Source organism: Triticum aestivum, chromosome 7D, assembly GCF_018294505.1.
Source record: "Triticum aestivum cultivar Chinese Spring chromosome 7D, IWGSC CS RefSeq v2.1, whole genome shotgun sequence".
NCBI classification, from domain to species: domain Eukaryota; kingdom Viridiplantae; phylum Streptophyta; class Magnoliopsida; order Poales; family Poaceae; genus Triticum; species Triticum aestivum.
The window spans coordinates 149,413,454-149,433,403 of NC_057814.1; the positions used below are offsets into that span (position 1 = coordinate 149,413,454).

At 47.9% G+C, this 19,950-nt stretch overlaps 1 protein-coding gene across 1 annotated transcript; it reads left to right on the forward strand.

The window, feature by feature from the left end:
* Positions 1 to 13,590: 13,590 nt before the first annotated feature.
* LOC123165371 (RING-H2 finger protein ATL46) lies at positions 13,591 to 15,403 on the forward strand. Its single transcript, XM_044583003.1, has one exon. The coding sequence runs from the start codon at positions 14,023 to 14,025 to the stop codon at positions 15,253 to 15,255; it is 1,233 nt and encodes a 410-aa protein (XP_044438938.1). The 5' UTR covers positions 13,591 to 14,022; the 3' UTR covers positions 15,256 to 15,403.
* The last annotated feature ends 4,547 nt before the right edge of the window (positions 15,404 to 19,950 follow it).

Sequence of the window (19,950 nt, forward strand, 5' to 3'; positions counted from 1 at the left end):
AGTGATCCATCTATGGACTGGTGCAAGCATCTCGGAGTTGGAATATACGCTTTGATAAGTTGATCAAAGCATATAGTTTTATACAGACTTGCGGTGAAGCCTGTATTTACAAGAAAGTGAGTGGGAGCACTACAGCCTTCCTGATAAAGTATATGTAAATGACATATTGTTGATTAGAAATGATGTAGAATTTTCTGGAAAGCATAAAGGAGTATTTGAAAGGAGTTCTTCAAAGAAAGACCTCGGTGAAGCTGCTTACATATTGAGCATTAAGATCTATAGAGATAGATCAAGACGCTTGATAAGATTTTCAATGAGTATGTACCTTGACAAGATTTTGAAGTAGTTCAAAATGGAACAGTCAAAGAAAGAGTTCTTGCTTGTGTTGCAAGGTGTGAAGTTGAGTAAGACTCAAAAACCGACCACGGCTGAAGATAGAGAGAGAATGAAAAGTCATTCCCTATGCCTCAGCCATAGGTTCTATAAAGTATGCCATGCTGTGTACCAGACCTATTGTATACCCTGCCCTAAGTTTGGCAAGGGAGCACAATAGTGATCTAGGAGTAGATCACTGGACATTGGTCAAAATTATCCTTAGTGGAATAAGGATATGTTTCTCGATTATGGAGGTGACAAAAGGTTCATCGTAAAGAGTTACGTCGATGCAAGCTTTGACACTGATCTGGATGACTCTAAGTCTCAATCTAGATACATATTGATAGTGGGAGCAATTAGCTAAAGTAGCTCCGTGCAGAGCATTGTTGACATAGAAATTTGCAAAATACATACGGATCTGAATATGGCAGACCCGTTGACTAAAGTTCTCTCACAAGCAAAACATGATCACACCTTAATACTCTTTGGGTGTTAATCACATAGCGATGTGAACTAGATTATTGACTCTAGTAAACCCTTTGGGTGTTGATCACATGATGATGTGAACTATGGGTGTTAATCACATGGTGATGTGAACTATTGGTATTAAATCACATGGTGATGCGAACTAGATTACTGACTCTAGTGCAAGTGGGAGACTGAAGGAAATATGCCCTAGAGGCAATAATAAAGTTATTATTTATTTCCTTATATCATGATAAATGTTTATTATTCATGCTAGAATTGTATTAACCGGAAACTTAATACATGTGTGAATACATAGACAAACAGAGTGTCACTAGTATGCCTCTACTTGACTAGCTTGTTAATCAAAGATGGTTATGTTTCCTAACCATAGACATGAGTTGTCTTTTGATTAACGAGATCACATCATTAGGAGAATGATGTGATTGACTTGACCCATTCCGTTAGCTTAGCACTCGATCGTTTAGTATGTTGCTATTGCTTTCTTCATGACTTATACATGTTCCTATGACTATGAGATTATGCAACTCCCGTTCACCGGAGTAACACTTTGTGTGCTACCAAACGTCACAACGTAACTGTGTGATTATAAAGGTGCTCTACAGGTGTCTCCGAAGGTACTTGTTGGGTTGGCGTATTTCGAGATTAGGATTTGTCACTCCGATTGTCGGAGAGGTATCTCTGGGCCCACTCGGTAATGCACATCACTTAAGCCTTGCAAGCATTGCAACTAATGAGTTAGTTGCGGGATGATGTATTACAGAACGAGTAGACTTGCCGGTAACGAGATTGAACTAGGTATTGAGATACCGACGATCGAATCTCGGGCAAGTAACATACCGATGACAAAGGGAACAACGTATGTTGTTATGCGGTCTGACCGATAAAGATCTTCGTAGAATATGTGGGAGCCAATATGAGCATCCAAGTTCCGCTATTGGTTATTGACCGGAGACGTGTCTCGGTCATGTCTACATAGTTCTCGAACCCGTAGGGTCCGCACGCTTAAAGTTCGATGACGATTGTATTATGAGTTTATGTGATTTGATGTACCGAAGGTAGTTCGGAGTCCCGGATGAGATCGGGGACATGACGAGGAGTCTCAAAATGGTCGAGACGTAAAGATCGATATATTGGACGACTATATTCGGACATCGGAAAGGTTCCGAGTGATTCGGGTATTTTCGGGGGTACCGGGGAGTTACGGGAATACGAGGAAGAAGCAATGGGCCTCATGGGCCAAGTGGTGGAAGAGAGGGGGCAGGGCGCGCGGCCCCCCTAGCCCAAACCGAATTGGACAAGGGGGTCGGGCCCCCTTTCCTCCTTTTTCCTCCCTCTCCTTCCTTCTCCTTCTCCTTCCCTTCCTTCCCCTCTCCTACTTGGACTAAGGAAGAAGGAGGAATCCTACTTGGAGTAGGATTGCCCCCCTTGGGCGCGCCTCCTCCCCTTGGCCAGCCCTCTCCTCCTTGCTCCTTTATATACGGGGGCAGGGGAGCACCCCAAAGACACAACAATTGATCCCTTGGATCTCTTAGCCGTGTGCGGTCCCCCCTTCCACCATAATCCACCTCGGTCATATCGTAGCGGTGCTTAGGCGAAGCCCTGCATCGGTAGAACATCATCATTGTCACCACGTCGTCGTGCTGACGGAACTCTCCCTCAAAGCTCGGCTGGATCGGAGTTCGAGGGACGTCATCGAGTTGAACGTGTGCTGAACTCGGAGGTGCCGTGCGTTCGGTACTTGATCGGTCGGATCGTGAAGACGTACGACTACATCAACCGCGTTGTGCTAACGCTTCCGCTTTCGGTCTACGAGGGTACGTGGACACACTCTCCCCTCTCGTTGCTATGCATCACCATGATCTTGCGTGTGCGTAGGATTTTTTTTTTGAAATTACTACGTTCTCCAACAGGGCCGGCCAGCCTCCCCTCCCCTCCTTCATATACGGGGGCGGGGGGTACCCTAGGACACACAAGTTTCTCTTAACCGTGTGCGGTGCCCCCCTCCATAGTTACACACCTCGGTCATATCGTCGTAGTGCTTAGGCGAAGCCCTGCGCCGGTAACTTCATCATCACTGTCGCCACGCCGTCGTGCTAACGGAACTCTCCCTCGCCCTCAACTGGATCAAGAGATCGAGGGACGTCATCGAGCTGAACGTGTGCTGAACGCGGAGGTGCCGTACGTTCGGTACTTGTATCAGTTGGATTGCGAAGACGTTCAACTACATCAACTGCGTTACTAAACGCTTCCGCTTTCGGTCTACGAGGGTACGTAGACACACTCTCCCCGCTCGTTTCTATGCATCTCCTAGATAGATCTTACGTGATCTTAGGTAAATTTTTTGAAATACTGCGTTCCCCAATAGTGGCATCAGAGCCAGGTTTATGCGTAGATGTTATATGCATGAGTAGAACACAATGAGTTGTGGGCGATAATAGTCATACTGCTTACCAGCAACGTCTTACTTTGATTCGTTGGCATTGTGGGATGAAGCGGCCCAGACCGACATTACATGACCGCGTTCATGAGACTCGTTCTACCGAGGTGCTTCGCACACAGGTGGCTAGTGGGTGTGTGTTTCTCCAACTTTAGTTGAATTGAGTTTGACTACGCCCGGTCCTTGTTGAGGGTTAAAACAGCACACTTGACGAAAAATCACTATGGTTTTGATGCGTAGGTAAGAACGGTTCTTGCTAGAAGCCCGTAGCAGCCACGTAAAACTTGCAACAACAAAGTAGAGAACGTCTAACTTGTTTTTGCAGGGCTTGCTGTGATGTGATATGGTCAAGACGTGGTGAGATATAAATTGTTGTATGAGATGATCATGTTTTGTTAAAGTTATCGGCAACTGGCAGGAGCCTTATGGTTGTCGCTTTATTGTATGAAATGCAATCGCCATGTAATTGCTTTACTTTATCACTAAGCGGTAGCGATAGTTGTAGAAGCAATAGTTGGCGAGACGACAACGATGCTACGATGGAGATCAAGGTGTCAAGCCGGTGACGATGGTGATCATGATGGTACTTTGGAGATGGAGATCAAAGGCACAAGATGATGATGACCATATCATATCACTTATTTTGACTGCATGTGATGTTTATCCATTATGCATCTTATTTTGCTTAGTACGACAGTAGCATTATAAGATGACCTCTCACTAAATTTCAAGGTATAAGTGTTCTCCCTGAGTATGCACCGTTGCTACAGTTCGTCGTGCCGAGACACCACGTGATGATCGGGTGTGATAAGCTCTACGTTCACATACGACGGATGCAAGCCAGTTTTGCACACGCAAAATACTCGGGTTAAACTTGACGAGCCTAGCATATGCAGATATGGCCTCGGAACACTGAGACCGAAAGGTCGAGCGTGAATCATATAGTAGATATGATCAACATAGTGATGTTCACCATTGAAAACTACTCCATCTCACGTGATGATCGGACATGGTTTAGTTGATATGGATCACGTGATCATTTAGATGACTAGAGAGATGTCTATCTAAGTGGGAGTTCTTAAGTAATATGATTAATTGAACTTTAATTTATCATGAACTTAGTACCTGGTAGTATTTTGCATGTCTATGTTGTTGTAGATCAATGGCCCGTGCTATCTCTCCTTGAATTTTAATGCGGTCCTAGAGAAAGCTAAGTTGAAAGATGATGGTAGCAATTACACGGACTGGGTCTATAACTTGAGGATTATCCTCATTGCTGCACAGAAGGATTACATCCTGGAAGCACCGCTAGGAGCAAGACCTGCTGCAGGAGTAACACCGGACGTTATGAACGTCTGGCAGAGCAAAGCTGATGACTACTCGATAGTTCAGTGTGCCATGCTTTACGGCTTAGAACCGGGACATCAACAACGTTTTGAACGTCATGGAGCATATGAGATGTTTCAGGAGTTGGAGTTAATATGTCAAGCAAATGCCCGGATTGAGAGATATGAAGTCTCCAATAAGTTCTACAGCTGCAAAATGGAGGAGAATAGTTCCGTCAGTGAACACATACTCAGAATGTCTGGGTGCCACAATCACTTGACTCAACTAGGAGTTAATCTTCCTATTGATAGTGTCATTGATAGAGTTCTTCAATCACTGCCACCAAGCTACAAAAGCTTCGTGATGAACTATAATATGCAAGGGATCGATAAGACAATTCCCGAGCTCTTCACGATGCTAAAGGCTGCGGAGGTAGAAATCAAGAAGGAGCATCAAGTGTTGATGGTTAACAAGACCACTAGGAAAAAGGGCAAATGGAAGAAGGGGAACTTCAAGAAGAACGGCAAACAAGTTGCTGCTCAAGTGAAGAAGCCCAAGTCTGGACCTAAGCCTGAGACTGAGTGCTTCTACTGCAAAGGGACTGGTCACTGGAAGCGGAACTGCCCCAAGTATTTGGCGGATAAGAAGGATGGCAAAGCGAAAGGTATATTTGATATACATCTTATTGATGTGTACCTTACTAATGCTCGTGGTAGCGCCTGGGTATTTGATACTGGTTCTGTTGCTCATATTTGCAACTCGAAACAGGGGCTACGGATTAAACAAAGATTGGCTAAGGACGAGGTGACGATGCACGTGGGAAATGGTTCCAAGGTCGATGTGATCGCCGTCGGCACGCTACCTCTACATCTACCTTCGGGATTAGTTTTAGACCTGAATAATTGTTATTTGGTGCCAGCGTTAAGCATGAACATTATATCTGGATCTTGTTCGATGCGAGACAATTATTCATTTAAATAAGAGAATAATGGTTGTTCTATTTATATGAGTAATATCTTTTATGGTCATGCACCCTTGATGAGTGGTCTATTCTTGTTGAATCTCGATAGTAGTGATACAGATGTTCATAGTATTGAAACCAAAAGATATAAGTTTAATAATGATAGTGCAACTTATTTGTGGCACTGTTGTTTAGGTCATATTGGTGTAAAGCGCATGAAGAAACTCCATGCCGATGGGCTTTTGGAATCACTTGATGCTTGCGAACCATGCCTCATGGGCAAGATGACTAAGACTCCGTTCTCCGGAACAATGGAGCGAGCAACAGACTTGTTAGAAATAATACATAATGATGTATGTGGTCCGATGAGTGTTGAGGCTCGCGGCGGGTATCATTATTTTCTGACCTTCACAAATGATTTGAGCAGATATGGGTATATCTACTTGATGAAACATAAGTCTGAAACATTTCAAAAGTTCAAAGAATTTCAGAGTGAAGTGGAAAATCATCGTAACAAGAAAAAAAGTTTCTACGATATGATCGTGGAGGTGAATATTTGAGTGACGAGTTTGGTCTTCATTTGAAACAATGTGGAATAGTTTCACAACTTACGCCACCTGGAACACCACAGCATAATGGTGTGTCCGAACATCGTAATCGTACTTTATTAGATATGGTGCGATCTATGATGTCTCTTACTGATTTACCGCTATCGTTTTGGGGTTATGCTTTAGAGACGGCTGCATTCACGTTAAATAGGGCACCATCTAAATCCATTGAGGCGACACCATATGAACTGTGGTTTAGCAAGAAACCCAAGTTGTCGTTTCTTAAAGTTTGGGGTTGCGATGCTTATGTGAAAAAGCTTCAACCTGATAAGCTCAAACCCAAATCGGAGAAATGTGTCTTCATAGGATACCCAAAGGAGACTATTGGGTACACCTTCTATCACAGATCTGAAGGCAAGATATTCGTTGCTAAGAATGGATCCTTTCTAGAGAAGGAGTTTCTCTTGAAAGAAGTGAGTGGGAGGAGAGTAGAACTTGACAAGGTAATTGTACCTGCTCCCTTATTGGAAAGTAGTTCATCACAGAAATCAGTTACAGTGATTCCTACACCAATTAGTGAGGAAGCTAATGATGATGATCATGAAGCTTCTGATCAAGTTACTACCGAACCTCGTAGGTCAACCAGAGTAAGATCCGCACCAGAGTGGTACGGTAATCCTGTTCTGGAGGTCATGTTACTTGACCATGACGAACCTACGAACTATGAGGAAGCGATGATGAGCCCAGATTCCGCGAAATGGCTTGAGGCCATGAAATCTGAGATGGGATCCATGTATGAGAACAAAGTGTGGACATTGGTGGACTTGCCCGATGATCGGCAAGCCATAGAGAATAAATGGATCTTCAAGAAGAAGACTGACGCTGACGGTAATGTTACTGTCTACAAAGCTCGACTTGTTGCCAAAGGTTTTCGACAAGTTCAAGGAGTTGACTATGATGAGACCTTCTCACCTGTAGCAATGCTTAAGTCTGTCCGAATCATGTTAGCAATTGCCGCATTTTATGATTATGAAATTTGGCAAATGGATGTCAAAACTGCATTCCTTAATGGATATCTTAAAGAAGAGTTGTATATGATGCAACCAGAAGGTTTTGTCGATCCAAAAGGTGCTAACAAAGTGTGCAAGCTCCAGCGATCCATTTATGGACTGGTGCAAGCCTCTCAGAGTTAGAATATACGCTTTGATAGTGTGATAAAAGCATATGGTTTTTTATAGACTTTTGGAGAAGCCTGTATTTACGAGAAAGTGAGTGGGAGCTCTGTAGCATTTCTGATATTATATATGGATGACATATTGTTGATCGGAAATGATACGGAATTTCTGGATAGCATAAAAGGATACTTGAATAAGAATTTTTCAATGAAAGACCTCGGTGAAGCTGCTTATATATTAGGCATCAAGATCTATATAGATAGATCAAGACGCTTAATTGGACTTTCACAAAGCACATACCTTGATAAAGTTTTGAAGATGTTCAAAATGGATCAAGCAAAGAAAGGGTTATTGCCTGTGTTACAAGGTGTGAAGTTGAGTCAGACTCAATGCCCGACCACTGCAGAAGATATAGAGAAAATGAAAGTCATTCCCTATGCTTCAGCCATAGGTTCTATCATGTATGCAATGTTGTGTACCAGACCTGATGTGTGCCTTGCTATTAGTTTAGCAGGGAGGTACCAAAGTAATCCAGGAGTGGATCACTGGACAACGGTCAAGAACATCCTGAAATACCCGAAGAGGACTAAGGATATGTTTCTCGTTTATGTACGTGACAAAGAGCTCGTCCTAAATGGTTACGTCGATGCAAGCTTTGACACTGATCCGGATGACTCTAAGTCACAAACCGGATACGCATTTATATTGAATGGTGGAGCTATCAGTTGGTGCAGTTCTAAGCAAAGCGTCGTGGCGGGATCTATGTGTGAAGCGGAGTACATAGCTGCTTCAAAACTAGCAACTGAAGGAGTCTGGATGAAGGAGTTCATATCCGATCTAGGTGTCATACCTAGTGCATCGGGTCCAATGAAAATCTTTTGTGACAATACTAGAGCAATTGCCTTGGCGAAGGAATCCAGATTTCACAAAAGAACCAAACACATCAAGAGACACTTCACTTCCATCCGCGATCAAGTCAAGGAGGGAATAGAGATTTGCAAGATACATACAGATCTGAATATTGCAGACCCGTTGACTAAGGCTCTCTCACGAGCAAAACATGATCAGCACCAAGACTCCATGGGTGTTAGAATCATTACTATGTAATCTAGATTATTGACTCGAGTGCAAGTGGGAGACTGAAGGAAATATGCCCTAGAGGCAATAATAAAGTTGTTATTTATATTTCCTTATATCATGATAAATGTTTATTATTCATGCTACAATTGTATTAACCGGAAACTTAGTACATGTGTGAATACATAGACAAAACAGAGTGCCCCTAGTATGCCTCTACTTGACTAGCTCGTTAATCAAAGATGGTTAAGTTTCCTAGCCATAGACATGTGTTGTCATTTGATGAACGGGATCACATCATTAGAGAATGATGTGATGGACAAGACCCATATATTATCTTAGCATTAATGAGCATTTAGTTTTATTGCTATTGCTTTCATCATGACTTATACATGTTCCTCTGACCATGAGATTATGCAACTCCCGAATACCGAAGGAACACTTAGTGTGCTATCAAACGTCACAACGTAACTGGGTGATTATAAAGATGCTCTACAGGTGTCCCCGATGGTGTTTGTTGAGTTGGCATAGATCGAGATTAGGATTTTTCACTCCGTGAGTCGGAGAGATATCTCTGGGCCCTCTCAGTAATGCACATCACTATAAGCCTTGCAAGCAATGTGACTAATGGGTTAGTTGCGGGATGATGCATTACGGAACGAGTAAAGAGACTGGCAGGTAACGAGATTGAACTAGGTATGATGATACCGACGATCGAATCTCGGGCAAGTAACATACCGATGACAAAGGGAACAATGTATGTTGTTATGCGGTTTGACCGACAAAGGTCTTCATAGAATATGTAGGAGCCAATATGAGCATCCAGGTTCCGCTATTGGTTATTGACCGGAGATGTGTCTCGGTCATGTCTACATAGTTCTCGAACCCGTAGGGTCCGCACGCTTAACGTTCGATGACAATTTGTATTATGAGTTATGTGATTTGATGACCGAAGTTTGTTCGGAGTCCGAGATGGGATCATGGACATGGCGAGGAGTCTCGAAATGGTCGAGACATAAAGATTGATATATTGGACGATGTTATTTGGACACCGAATGAGTTCCGAGAGGTACCTGATAATTATCGGAGTGCCGGAGGGTTATCCGAACCCTTCGGGGGAACTAATGGGCCTCGATGGTCCTTAGTGGGAAGAGAGGAAGGGCCAAGAGGGGCTGGCCGCGCCCCCCCTTGGGTCCGAATTGGACTAGGGAAGGGGCGGCACCCCCCTTTCCTTCCCTTCCCCCTCTTCCTTCCTTCTTCCCCCTCTTCCTTAGGACGAAACGTACTAGGACTTGGAGTCCTAGTAGGATTCCCCTTCTCCCGGCGCGCCTAGCTTGGCCGGCCGGCCGGCCTCCCCCTCCCTCCTTTATATACGGGGGCAGGGGGGCACCCTAGGACACACAATTTTCTCTTAACCGTGTGCCGTGCCCCCCTCCACAGTTACACACCTCGGTCATATCGTCGTAGTGCTTAGGCGAAGCCCTGCGCCGGTAACTTCATCATCACCGTCGCCGCACCATCGTGCTGACGGAACTCTCCCTCGGTCTCAACTAGATCAAGAGATCGAGGGACGTCATCGAGCTGAACGTGTGCTGATCGCGGAGGTGTCGTACGTTCGGTACTTGGATCAGTTGGATCGCGAAGACGTTCGACTACATCAACTGTGTTACTAAACGCTTCCGCTTTCGGTCTACGAGGGTACATAGACACACTCTCCCGATTCGTTGCTATGATCTCCTAGATAGATCTTGCGTGATCGTAGGTAAAATTTTTGAAATACTGCGTTCCCCAACACAGATATATGGTCGCTCGCCGTTGAGGCGACAGCGAAGCGCTCTGCTCGTGTCCCTCCGCGCGCGCTCTGCCGGCGGTTCGGCCTGCGCACGATCATGTCGGGGGCCCCATATGCATGCGGTTGCGCCGCGCGCGTCGCCACGCGATGCAGTTACGCGTGGCACGATGGAGTTACGCGCTGCAAATTAGAACTGCCATCAGGGCGTGCCGATATTCCAGGCCGTCCGACTTCCCCTTTAATTCCCACGACCATTATAACCTTAGTCTCTTCAACCTTTCGATCACGCCCCACAACACAACAAGCACACCCACGACGATACATAGAGAGGCGATGTCTAGCGGTGCTCCAATGGAGTTTGGTGAGCATAAAGTGGAGACCCACGCGAGGGAGACGGATCTCTCGGTGGTGTACACCATCGACCCGACCATGGTGGACGACTACATCAACACCGTTGAGCAGTTGCTTGCTCGAGACAAGTACAAGGTGGTCGGCATCGACCTCCAGTACACCGCCGGTCGTCCCAACATAGATCAGAAGGTTGCCGTCGCCCAGTTGTGCGTGCACCATCATGTCCTCATCTACCACTACTGCATGGCCACAGAGCTTCCGACCGCTTCACCAGGTTTGTCAACAGCATCGACTACAAGTTCGCTATGATGGAAACCACCGACGATGTAAAAGCGCTCAGGGTTACGGGCTTGGCCTGCGAGAACCTTGTCGAAATCCGTGGACACTATAGGGTCTGGGGCAGCACGAAGGACTCCCTGGTTGAACTCGCCTCGGCCATCATCGACCCATACTACGAAAAGATGAAGCAGGATGCCAACAGAACACGTCCTGTGTCCTGGCACGGGGCCTGGATGCGTCAACTAGATGAACCTCAGGTTCGCGCCCAAGAGCGTGTACACATGCTACGAGATGCACAGGCGGATCGTTGACATGAGGAAGTGCCTCGTTACCGAGATCGACGAGGCCGGATCGAGCCACAAGCAGAGCAGTAGCGGCAAGCATTCCAAGAAGTAGATGGTGATCAGATGATCATTTATCCTAGTTAATCATGCATGTAATATATAGTTGACTTTGGTGTGTGGAAATGTCATGTGTGTAGTAGTCACCTATGTAATTATGCAGGTAATAGTTTACTTTGGTGTGTGCAAATGTCATGTGTGTACTAGCCACCTACGTAATTGGATGTTTAATTTGGTTATGCAACCATGTCCTTATAAGTGTGTGTGTGTGTGTGTGTATGTTGTTGTTCTGTATGCAATCCCAACGCACAACACACACGTCTTATTAGCAGCAATCGTCTGTGTTATTATCGGTCTTCGCACACATTTCTGATTACAGACCTGTTTGTTGCGTATCACACACATCTTGTTAAATTGAATCGTTTCTGTTCTCTTGGCTCAACGCAAACAGTTCATCCGAGTGAACTGTATGCCGTATATCGCACATACCTTGATCTGGCTGACCGTTTCTTTGTGTTGCCTAATCACAAACAGTTCATCCAAGTGAACCGTATGTTGTATATCGCAACACCTTCATCTGGCTACCCGTTTCTGTTCTTTTGCCTCGTCGCAAACAGTTCATTGAACTGAACCGTATGCCCCTCATCGCACATGCAACTCAATTCTGAACCGTGTTTGATGCATCCGTCATCGCAAATGTTTTGCATCTTTTTTTTACGGTTTTTACATCACCGTTTGTGATTATTGCATCGCACACAGTTTCGTCGAAGGGTCTCTGATCGTAGTGTCGCGTTAGCAGCATCCTGAAGTAGTGCGCTATACAACCGTTGGGAGCGCACTGAGTCCTGGAGGGGAGCGGAAGTGAGGCGGTAGTGAGTGGGCGGTACTACCGCTCGTACTACTGTCCCACTGCCGTGCAACCCGACACGAAAAGTCGAGTCCCCAATAGCAGCGGCAGTACACGCGGCACTGGACAGGGCTACTGCTGCTTATGAGCGGTGCTACCGAGCGGTACTGCCGCTTGAGGCCTCCAGGAAACATGCACATGCCGCTTGAGGCCTTCAGGAAACATGCACAGGCAACATAGGAGTAACTCCATCGAAGCGAGAAAGAAACGGTGGTGCATAAGAAAATGTGTACATGTTGATTCCACCCAAACCTTTTCGAAGTGGACCCCCTTTTAATAGTACGGTTCTCCTACGACTCAAATTCACCGAAAAGAAACGTAGGAAAATAACCGTCTTCACTTTTAAAACTCCAAGGGGCATGAATCGTCTTTTGCCATATGATAGATTATCTGAAATGCTCAATGCACACGATTAGTCCGCAAAAGCACTGTCATCAATCACCAAAACCACTAAGGGAGAAATATGCCCTAACAGACGGGGAAACCTAGGACCGGTCGGAGTGTCGTTGTCGTTGACGTAATCATCGACGACGAAGACTTGGAACCCTAGCCTGGAACAGTGAGAGAGCGTTGGGTGTTATGTTCAGTCGATGTTGGGTGTTCGGCCATCACAGTACGAGGTGATGGATAGGGGGATTTAGGCCAGTGCAAGGACAAAGGAGAGAACATACCGGAATGAAGTCGTCGTCGTCGTCGTCGCTGGAGGCACCTCGTCGCCACACTTCCTATTTCTTGAGCCATAGCCACCTTCGCCTCGTCTCCACTAGGTTTCTTGCACTCTCATCCCGTGGATTTGTTCCATGAAGGGGGTCGATTCTTCTGGGCCTAATAAAATGGAGCGGATGGACGTGGTTTGGGCCGGGATTTCCCCCACCTTGGCCCAAACCAAACAGCGAAATTGTGAACCACGTGGAAACAATTCCATGCTTGGATGACCTACGTGGATTGGGCCGAACTACTCGAGTTGGAGATGGAAAAGAAGGTCATGGAATAGCATACACGAAGCTTAGCTTTTAATTTGACCAGCTAATTGTCCGTGCGTTGCAACGGGGGCATACATATTCTAGCGGTCCAATACCAATTGTGTCCGACATAAATCTTACACGCATCATATTCTATATTTTGGTAAGATTTGATTTGATTTCAGTATCGATAGGGAAAGAAAGAAAAGTTTTGATTTAGGTGAAATTTTGGTAAGACTTGATTTGATTTGAGTATGCTTAGGGGAAAGAAAGGAAGTTCTGATTGAGGCGAGATTTTGGTAAAATATGATTTGATTTTGAGTTAATAGTAGAGATTTCTTTCTATTTACACGGTGCTCGTGTGGCACGCCGGCCCTGGCCCTGGCCCGGGCCAAGAGCAGCAGCAGTGGCATAGCCATTTCAAACACCGGACAGGCCAGCAAGCTGCCACGGCCCCCACCTGCACTGGCCGGCAGGGCACGGGCCCATCGCACCGCAGCGCGTCGCCTCTACTGTCCTCGCAACCGGGGGTGCGCCCACGCGACCGCGACTTCCAACGATCGTTGCGGCTGAAAGCGACCGCACCACCACAAAAATATACTCCACCGAGCCCCTCCCAGCCCAGGGCCGACGCCACCGCTCGCCACCGCCGTCGCTTTCGCCTTTCCCCCGCCCCAGCTCGTGCGCTCCCACCACTCCCCTCCACTCCCCTCCTCCCCACACAGCCACCGAAGGATTCCCACCGCAATCCTCCGCCTCCTCCCCATCCCCGGCGTGTCCACCTGCCCGCCCTCCGACCGGAGGAAGCCTCCGGGGGGTTCTTGGTCCCTAGCGCCTTGGACGCTTCCGCCCGGGCTGCACCAGCCCGCCGCTTTTAGGTGCCGCCCGCCTCCGCTTTTGCGCTCCTTTTCGGCCGGGATTGCTGCCGGTTCCTCGCGAAAGATCGCATCTCTGGCCTGTCGGATCAGATGAGATGTGGGGGTGGCGGAGCCTCTAGGAGACATGGCTGAAGCGGTCTCGTCCTCGCCCGGATCCCCCGCGGCGGCGGCGGCGGCCGCGTACCCGTACCCGGTGGCGCGCCGCCTCCATGGCGCCTTCGTCGCCAGGGACGAACTCCCGTACTCATACCCCGCTGCCGCTGCTGCACCGCCGCCGCCCGCGCCGCTGCCGCAGGCGCAACAGGGTTCCTCCGGCGGGGGAGGCGGCAAGATTAGCCCCGCGGTGCTCTTCATCATCGTCATCCTCGCGGTGGTGTTCTTCATCTCCGGCCTGCTCCACCTCCTCGTGCGGCTGCTCATGAAGAAGCAGCACCGCCGCCGAGGCGGGTCGGCTGCCGCCGCGGCGCAGGGGCCCGGGGAGGCCGACGCGGCGCTGCAGCGCCAGCTGCAGCAGCTGTTCCACCTTCACGACTCTGGCCTGGACCAGGCCTTCATCGACGCGCTGCCCGTCTTCTCCTACCGGGAGATCGTCGTGGGCGGCGGCGGCGGCGACAAGGAGCCCTTCGACTGCGCCGTGTGCCTGTGCGAATTCGATGCCGAGGACAGGCTCCGGCTTCTGCCGCTCTGCGGGCACGCCTTCCACCTGAATTGCATCGACACATGGCTGCTGTCCAACTCGACGTGCCCGCTCTGCCGCGGGGTGCTCTTCGCCCCAGGGCTGACAGCCGAGAACAACCCGATGTTCGATTTCGATGAGGGGTTGGAGGAAGGGCGGCTGTCGGAGTGCTGCGAGGATGGTTTCGGATTGCCCGCGCAGAAGTCCTCGGAGGGGTTGCAGACGCCGGTCGCCGAGAAAAGAGTGTTCCCGGTGAGGCTCGGCAAGTTCAAGAACGTGGGCACCCAGGGTGCTGTTGAAGGCGGACACGGCGATTCTGCTGTGCTGAGGAGGGAGGAAGGAGAGAGCAGCAGCAGCAGTTTGGATGCAAGGAAATGCTTCTCTATGGGCACCTACCAGTATGTTCTTGGGACTTCTGAGCTTCAGGTGGCTCTCCAGCCGGGCCGAACAAGAAATGGTGCGATGAGATCAAGACCTCCGGGTATAAGTTGTGTGAATGCCGACATTATGGAAGGAAAGAAAATTTGCGCATGGAACAAAGGGGAGAGCTTCTCCATGTCGAAGATTTGGCAGTGGTCTAATCTGAAGGGCAAGTTACCGGCCAGCTCAGATGATTGTTCAGAAGCGGGGAGCCTTCCATGGATGAAGAGAGGTGGCACCGGGGATAAATTGAACTTGTGATGTGACTCTGTACTGTGATACTAGCTAATATTTCTCTTCTTATTAGTGCTACGCCATTAATTTCTTACATATAATTATTCTAGTCTAATTTTCATATTCACGTTTTAATTGGAATTGGTTAATCTCATGGGGAGATAAGTTTTCCGTAGTAGTCATGCCACCTTACTGTATTGCGCCAATTTGTGATAGCTTAGGGATCATGTGATTTCTGGTGCATGCTGCTTTGCTTGTGTTCTTGTATCTGTTTGAAGCTACCTTCATATTCCTGAAACTGCACTTACAAGAATGCTCAAAGTAAAGTTAGCATTGACTTTTTAGTTCCAATCTTGTCATTCTTTCTATCGCAGTAGATGATAGGATAAATATTACTTGAGTTTTGCTTCAGTACTAATTAGACCTTCTTAAACAGTTCATATGAACTGTAGAACATTGTATTTTTTTTATGCAGTAGAAAGAACATTGTAATTTTAGAAATTGAACTATATGCTATCACATAGAAGGGTACGGGGGGAAATCTTCTTTCTATAGGTACAAATGCTTAGGGCTAAATGAAACAAACAACTCAAACCTGGTGCTATCTTATCGGTGGTTACTGGTTAGCATTAAGTAGCTCTTTGATCTAGGTTCTTGTTTCAGTTTGGAGGGTGGTGCAAATGTCTTGAGATCCTGCCTAGTTGTGATGCATAGGCTAGACACTTGTGGATGCTGATTAAAGGGTAGGGCACTCGCTGGGGCTGCTACCGAAACAACTGAGGTAGGAGTAGGCGGGCACTCACCGGATAAGTTTGGAAGGCGGGTAGATTATTTATGCGTTTGGGACAAGGACACAAGGTCTAACTCACAGTATCTATTTTTGAATTTTCATGCAGGTCATTATCTGAATTGTTGCATATCCCTTTGCGAATACCTTTATGATGCATTAATCTTGATATGTCTGAGCAAAACCCATATTACTATTACTAGCAACTGTACTAAGCAAAATAAACTGTTAACGCATAACTGGAAGGAATCGGTTTCTTTTTTAGAAAAATCACTTGTAACTTTCAGAAATTGCACATGGCTATAATTTACAAGTGCCCACTGCGCATATGTTTAAATTCTCGTATCTAACTAATTATTTTCCTGATGAGCTGCATCTACTTATGCTTTGGCATATTTCCTTTTATGATAGTTGTAGTCAGCCAAGTTTCAGATATTGCACATGTTCTTTTTTCTGTGTTTCCAAATGAGCTACACCTACTGTTTTTAGGCCATAGGCACTTCAGTGAAATTGCTGATGTACATATATGGTTCTGACTGTCCTGAGTTAAGTACTTAACTCACAAGCAAAACAACAGCCAAGTGTCTTGTTTTGGATTTGTAAATTGAGGTCCATGTTGGGTTGCTTCCTAAAATCTGAATTCATGCCAATGGGGAGTAGGTTCCTAGTATTTCCCCCATCTGCACATCTGGTGCGCAGTGATGGACATCTACAGACATACGAACTTCTCATGATTTAGCATGTAATCTTTTATCAGAGGCTTTACTTATTTAAGTTCCAGCTGAGCATATTTCTTTTGCCTTTAGTTCACCAGTCATCTGCTGCCTTTCTCAAAGTCTTCTCCTTTGATGAACACTTTTTTGGGGGGTTTACATTCCCCTTTCAAGAATCTCTTTGCTCTCACAAAAGAAAAGATAGTTTTCTTTATCATGATAAAAAGCAAAAAAGGTTGGAACAAGCGACAGCAACGCATCATCCTTTGCTTCATTCCTGGGTTGCCAGAAACCTTTAGTGATCAGAGTATAGATATTCCTTATGCCAGCTTAGTAAGCGACATTTAATTTTCCTAGGTATTCCAGACATTTAATTTTCCTAGATTTCAATATAATTGACAGATGCCACCTGTGTGTATTTCTTGCTTGTGAACTGTGATGTCACTGAATCTCATACCCCTTAATTTATTCTTTCCTTATTCGTGGATTTGTGAGAAGTAACATTTCTGAACCCATAGTTTCATCACATTTACTGTTGCCACCTCGGACACTTTAATCTCTTTGTTGCTCTAACTAGTAATTTTGTGAGATCGAATCATCTGATTGCCCTGTCTGTCAAATGTAAGCTACACCAATTTGTTGGCATACAACTGACAAGTTGGTAAATACTACTCGGTCTGAACACCTTTTGCTTTGTTGTTCCGTCTTTGTTTAAGGTCCACATGTTGGTGTTTAATGGCATTCTCTGTGCTTAATGTCACCATTTCTGTAAGAATTCATATGTAACTGAAGCAGTCCTCTTATTGCTTGTTGCACCTTGTGGTTGGTAGTGGCGGGCCGAATATTATCCAACTGAAGAGTTGACATCACACGTATCCTGATAGGCGATTTGCCTTTGCAAAGGTGCTTCGTCAGGTGGAGTTCAGCATCATATCATGGAGGTTTTAAGTGCCAAAATGCATTTCCTGTATGACCTTTCATCATTTTTAACCGGAAAGCGATAAGAAGTGCCGGCCTCTCAAGCATCCACTATTTTTTTTTTTGAAGGCAATGCATCCACTAGATCAAGCAGGCAGCATTTGCAATCTACTACTCCAGCAGTTTGCATTCAGATCTGGCCTGTGAGTCCATGCATTGCCAATTCACACCTGGTATTTCAGCAATTAATTAACACCGGTCCAGAGCATTAGGCCAACTCCACCGCATGACCCATCCGGTCCGCTTTTGTCCGTTTGGGGTAAAACACGACCCAGCGGTAATACCCAAACGGACAGAGTTGTCTTATGGACACTTTTTTTGTCCGGCCCAACCCTAAACCTGGAGCAAACTTGGTCCAAGAATGCTCCCGAACGGACAGAAAACGGATACTCTCCTCGCCCCTCTCGTCCGCTCCTGTCGGTCCATGCCTTCCCTCTGGCCCACTCAGTGAGACCGAGAGGCTGGACGGGCCCCCCCGCCGCCCCGCTGCTCGCCAGCCCCGCCGCCCCGCTGCTTGCCGCCGCGCTGCTTGCTCTGCTCCCCCGCGCCCGCCGCCTGCCCCGCGCGCGCCGCCCGCCCGCCACGCTAGCCTGCCGACGCGCCCCCGCCGCGCGGGGCGGCGCGTGCTCCCGGGGCCGCGGCGGCGACGGCAGAGGAAAGGGCGGGCGCGCGTGCTGGGGAGCTCGGGGCGGCGCGCTCTAGCGGCGTTGCGGTGGGTGGGGAGCTCGGGGCAGGGCAGGCGCGCTCCGGTGAGCGCGGGGCGGCCCGGGAGCTCGGGGTGGGCGTGCTCCGGCGAGCGCCGGGCGGCGCGCAGCGCGGGGCTGCCGGGAAGCTCGGGGTGGGGCTGCGCGGCGGGCGCGCTCCGGCAAGCGCGGGATAGCCCAGGAGCTCGGGGCGGGCGCGCTCCGGCGAGGCAGGGTGCGACGGCAAGGCGGAGGAGCTCGACGCGGGCGGGGGATGTCCGTTTGGGGTCAAGATGCATCCTACGCGTTGGGCGCAGATACTTTCGTCCGTCTGTCCGCCTCCGGACGTCCGCCAAATCGCACCCCAAACGGACAGAAGCGGACGTCCGTTTGGGGTTGAAATGGGTCGTGCGGTGGAGTTGGGCTTAGTATTGTTAATAACCAGATCTGTAGTGCTCCAGTGGTTTGTTGTTCTGACATCGGAAGCAGCTGCATTGAGTTTGGTTCTTCAGATCTCTACTCCCAGATTCAGGACAAAGCCCTAGAGAATCTTTTTGTGTGAAGGAGTGCCCAAGTCTCAGGATTCACAGGCTCGCTCGAGGTCCCCTACGGGGAAGATCAGATCGGACGAGGCTGGTCTGCACAAAATACTGTTCTCTACGTGAAGTTCACAATGGTGGTCCGTTGCTTCTGGATTCATATGCAGCGTGAAGGCCAGTTTCATGCGTGTTACAAACGGACGAGAGGAAAGGTTTGAGTTTCGCCATGATTGAACGGTTGTGTCATACGTGTTCTTGTGTTTTCTGCTGAATTCAGGGAAGTTCTTTCGGCTACTTTTTTTCCACTGTAGCTGAATCAGCTTGTGGTGGCCATAGGAGGAGCTATACAGGAGGGATGCTTCATTTTCTCCGTGCCAAGAGTTGATCTCACTTCTAGATCCATAGCCATCGGCAAAGATGTTAGGCCAACTCCAGCGCGCGACCCCTTGGACGTCCATTTTGCTCAGATTTTGTCCGTTTGTGTAGGGCAATGGGGTCGTTTCCGGGTCTGTCCTGGGATACGGTGGCCGTGCGCCCAACGCGCGGACGCATCCTTTGGCCCCATCTTGTCCGCCTTGTTTTTCAAACGCCAACTTTCAAAATAACCACGCCCTAGTTCAGGCCAGCGGCCCTAGTTCACGCCGGCAATAGAGCCAAGAGCCTACACGTCCTCGTCGGCAACACAGCCAGTGGCCTAAACGTCCTCGCCGGCAATACAGCCAGCGGCCGGCAACAGAGCCAGCCTACAAAAATGAATAGTTTTGTCGCCGGCAACACAACCAGCCCCCAAAATGAATAGGCTTCTCGCCGGCACACAGCCAGCGGCCCAGCGGCCGGCACCCATGCCAGCCTCCAAAAAGAACGGCCACGGCCGATCAGACGACCTAGTTCAGGCCGTCGGTGTCGAACATCTCCTTCTGCCTGGCCTCGAACCAGCTACTCGTCTTCTCGCTCATCTTGGCCAAGTCCACTCTCATGATCGCAAGGGCCACCCCCTTTGCTTTGATTGCGGCATTGGTGGC

Excerpts from the sequence above, each read along its gene's own strand:
- LOC123165371 (XM_044583003.1), top strand. The coding sequence starts at position 14,023 with ATGGCTGAAGCGGTCTCGTCCTCGCCCGGATCCCCCGCGGCGGCGGCG.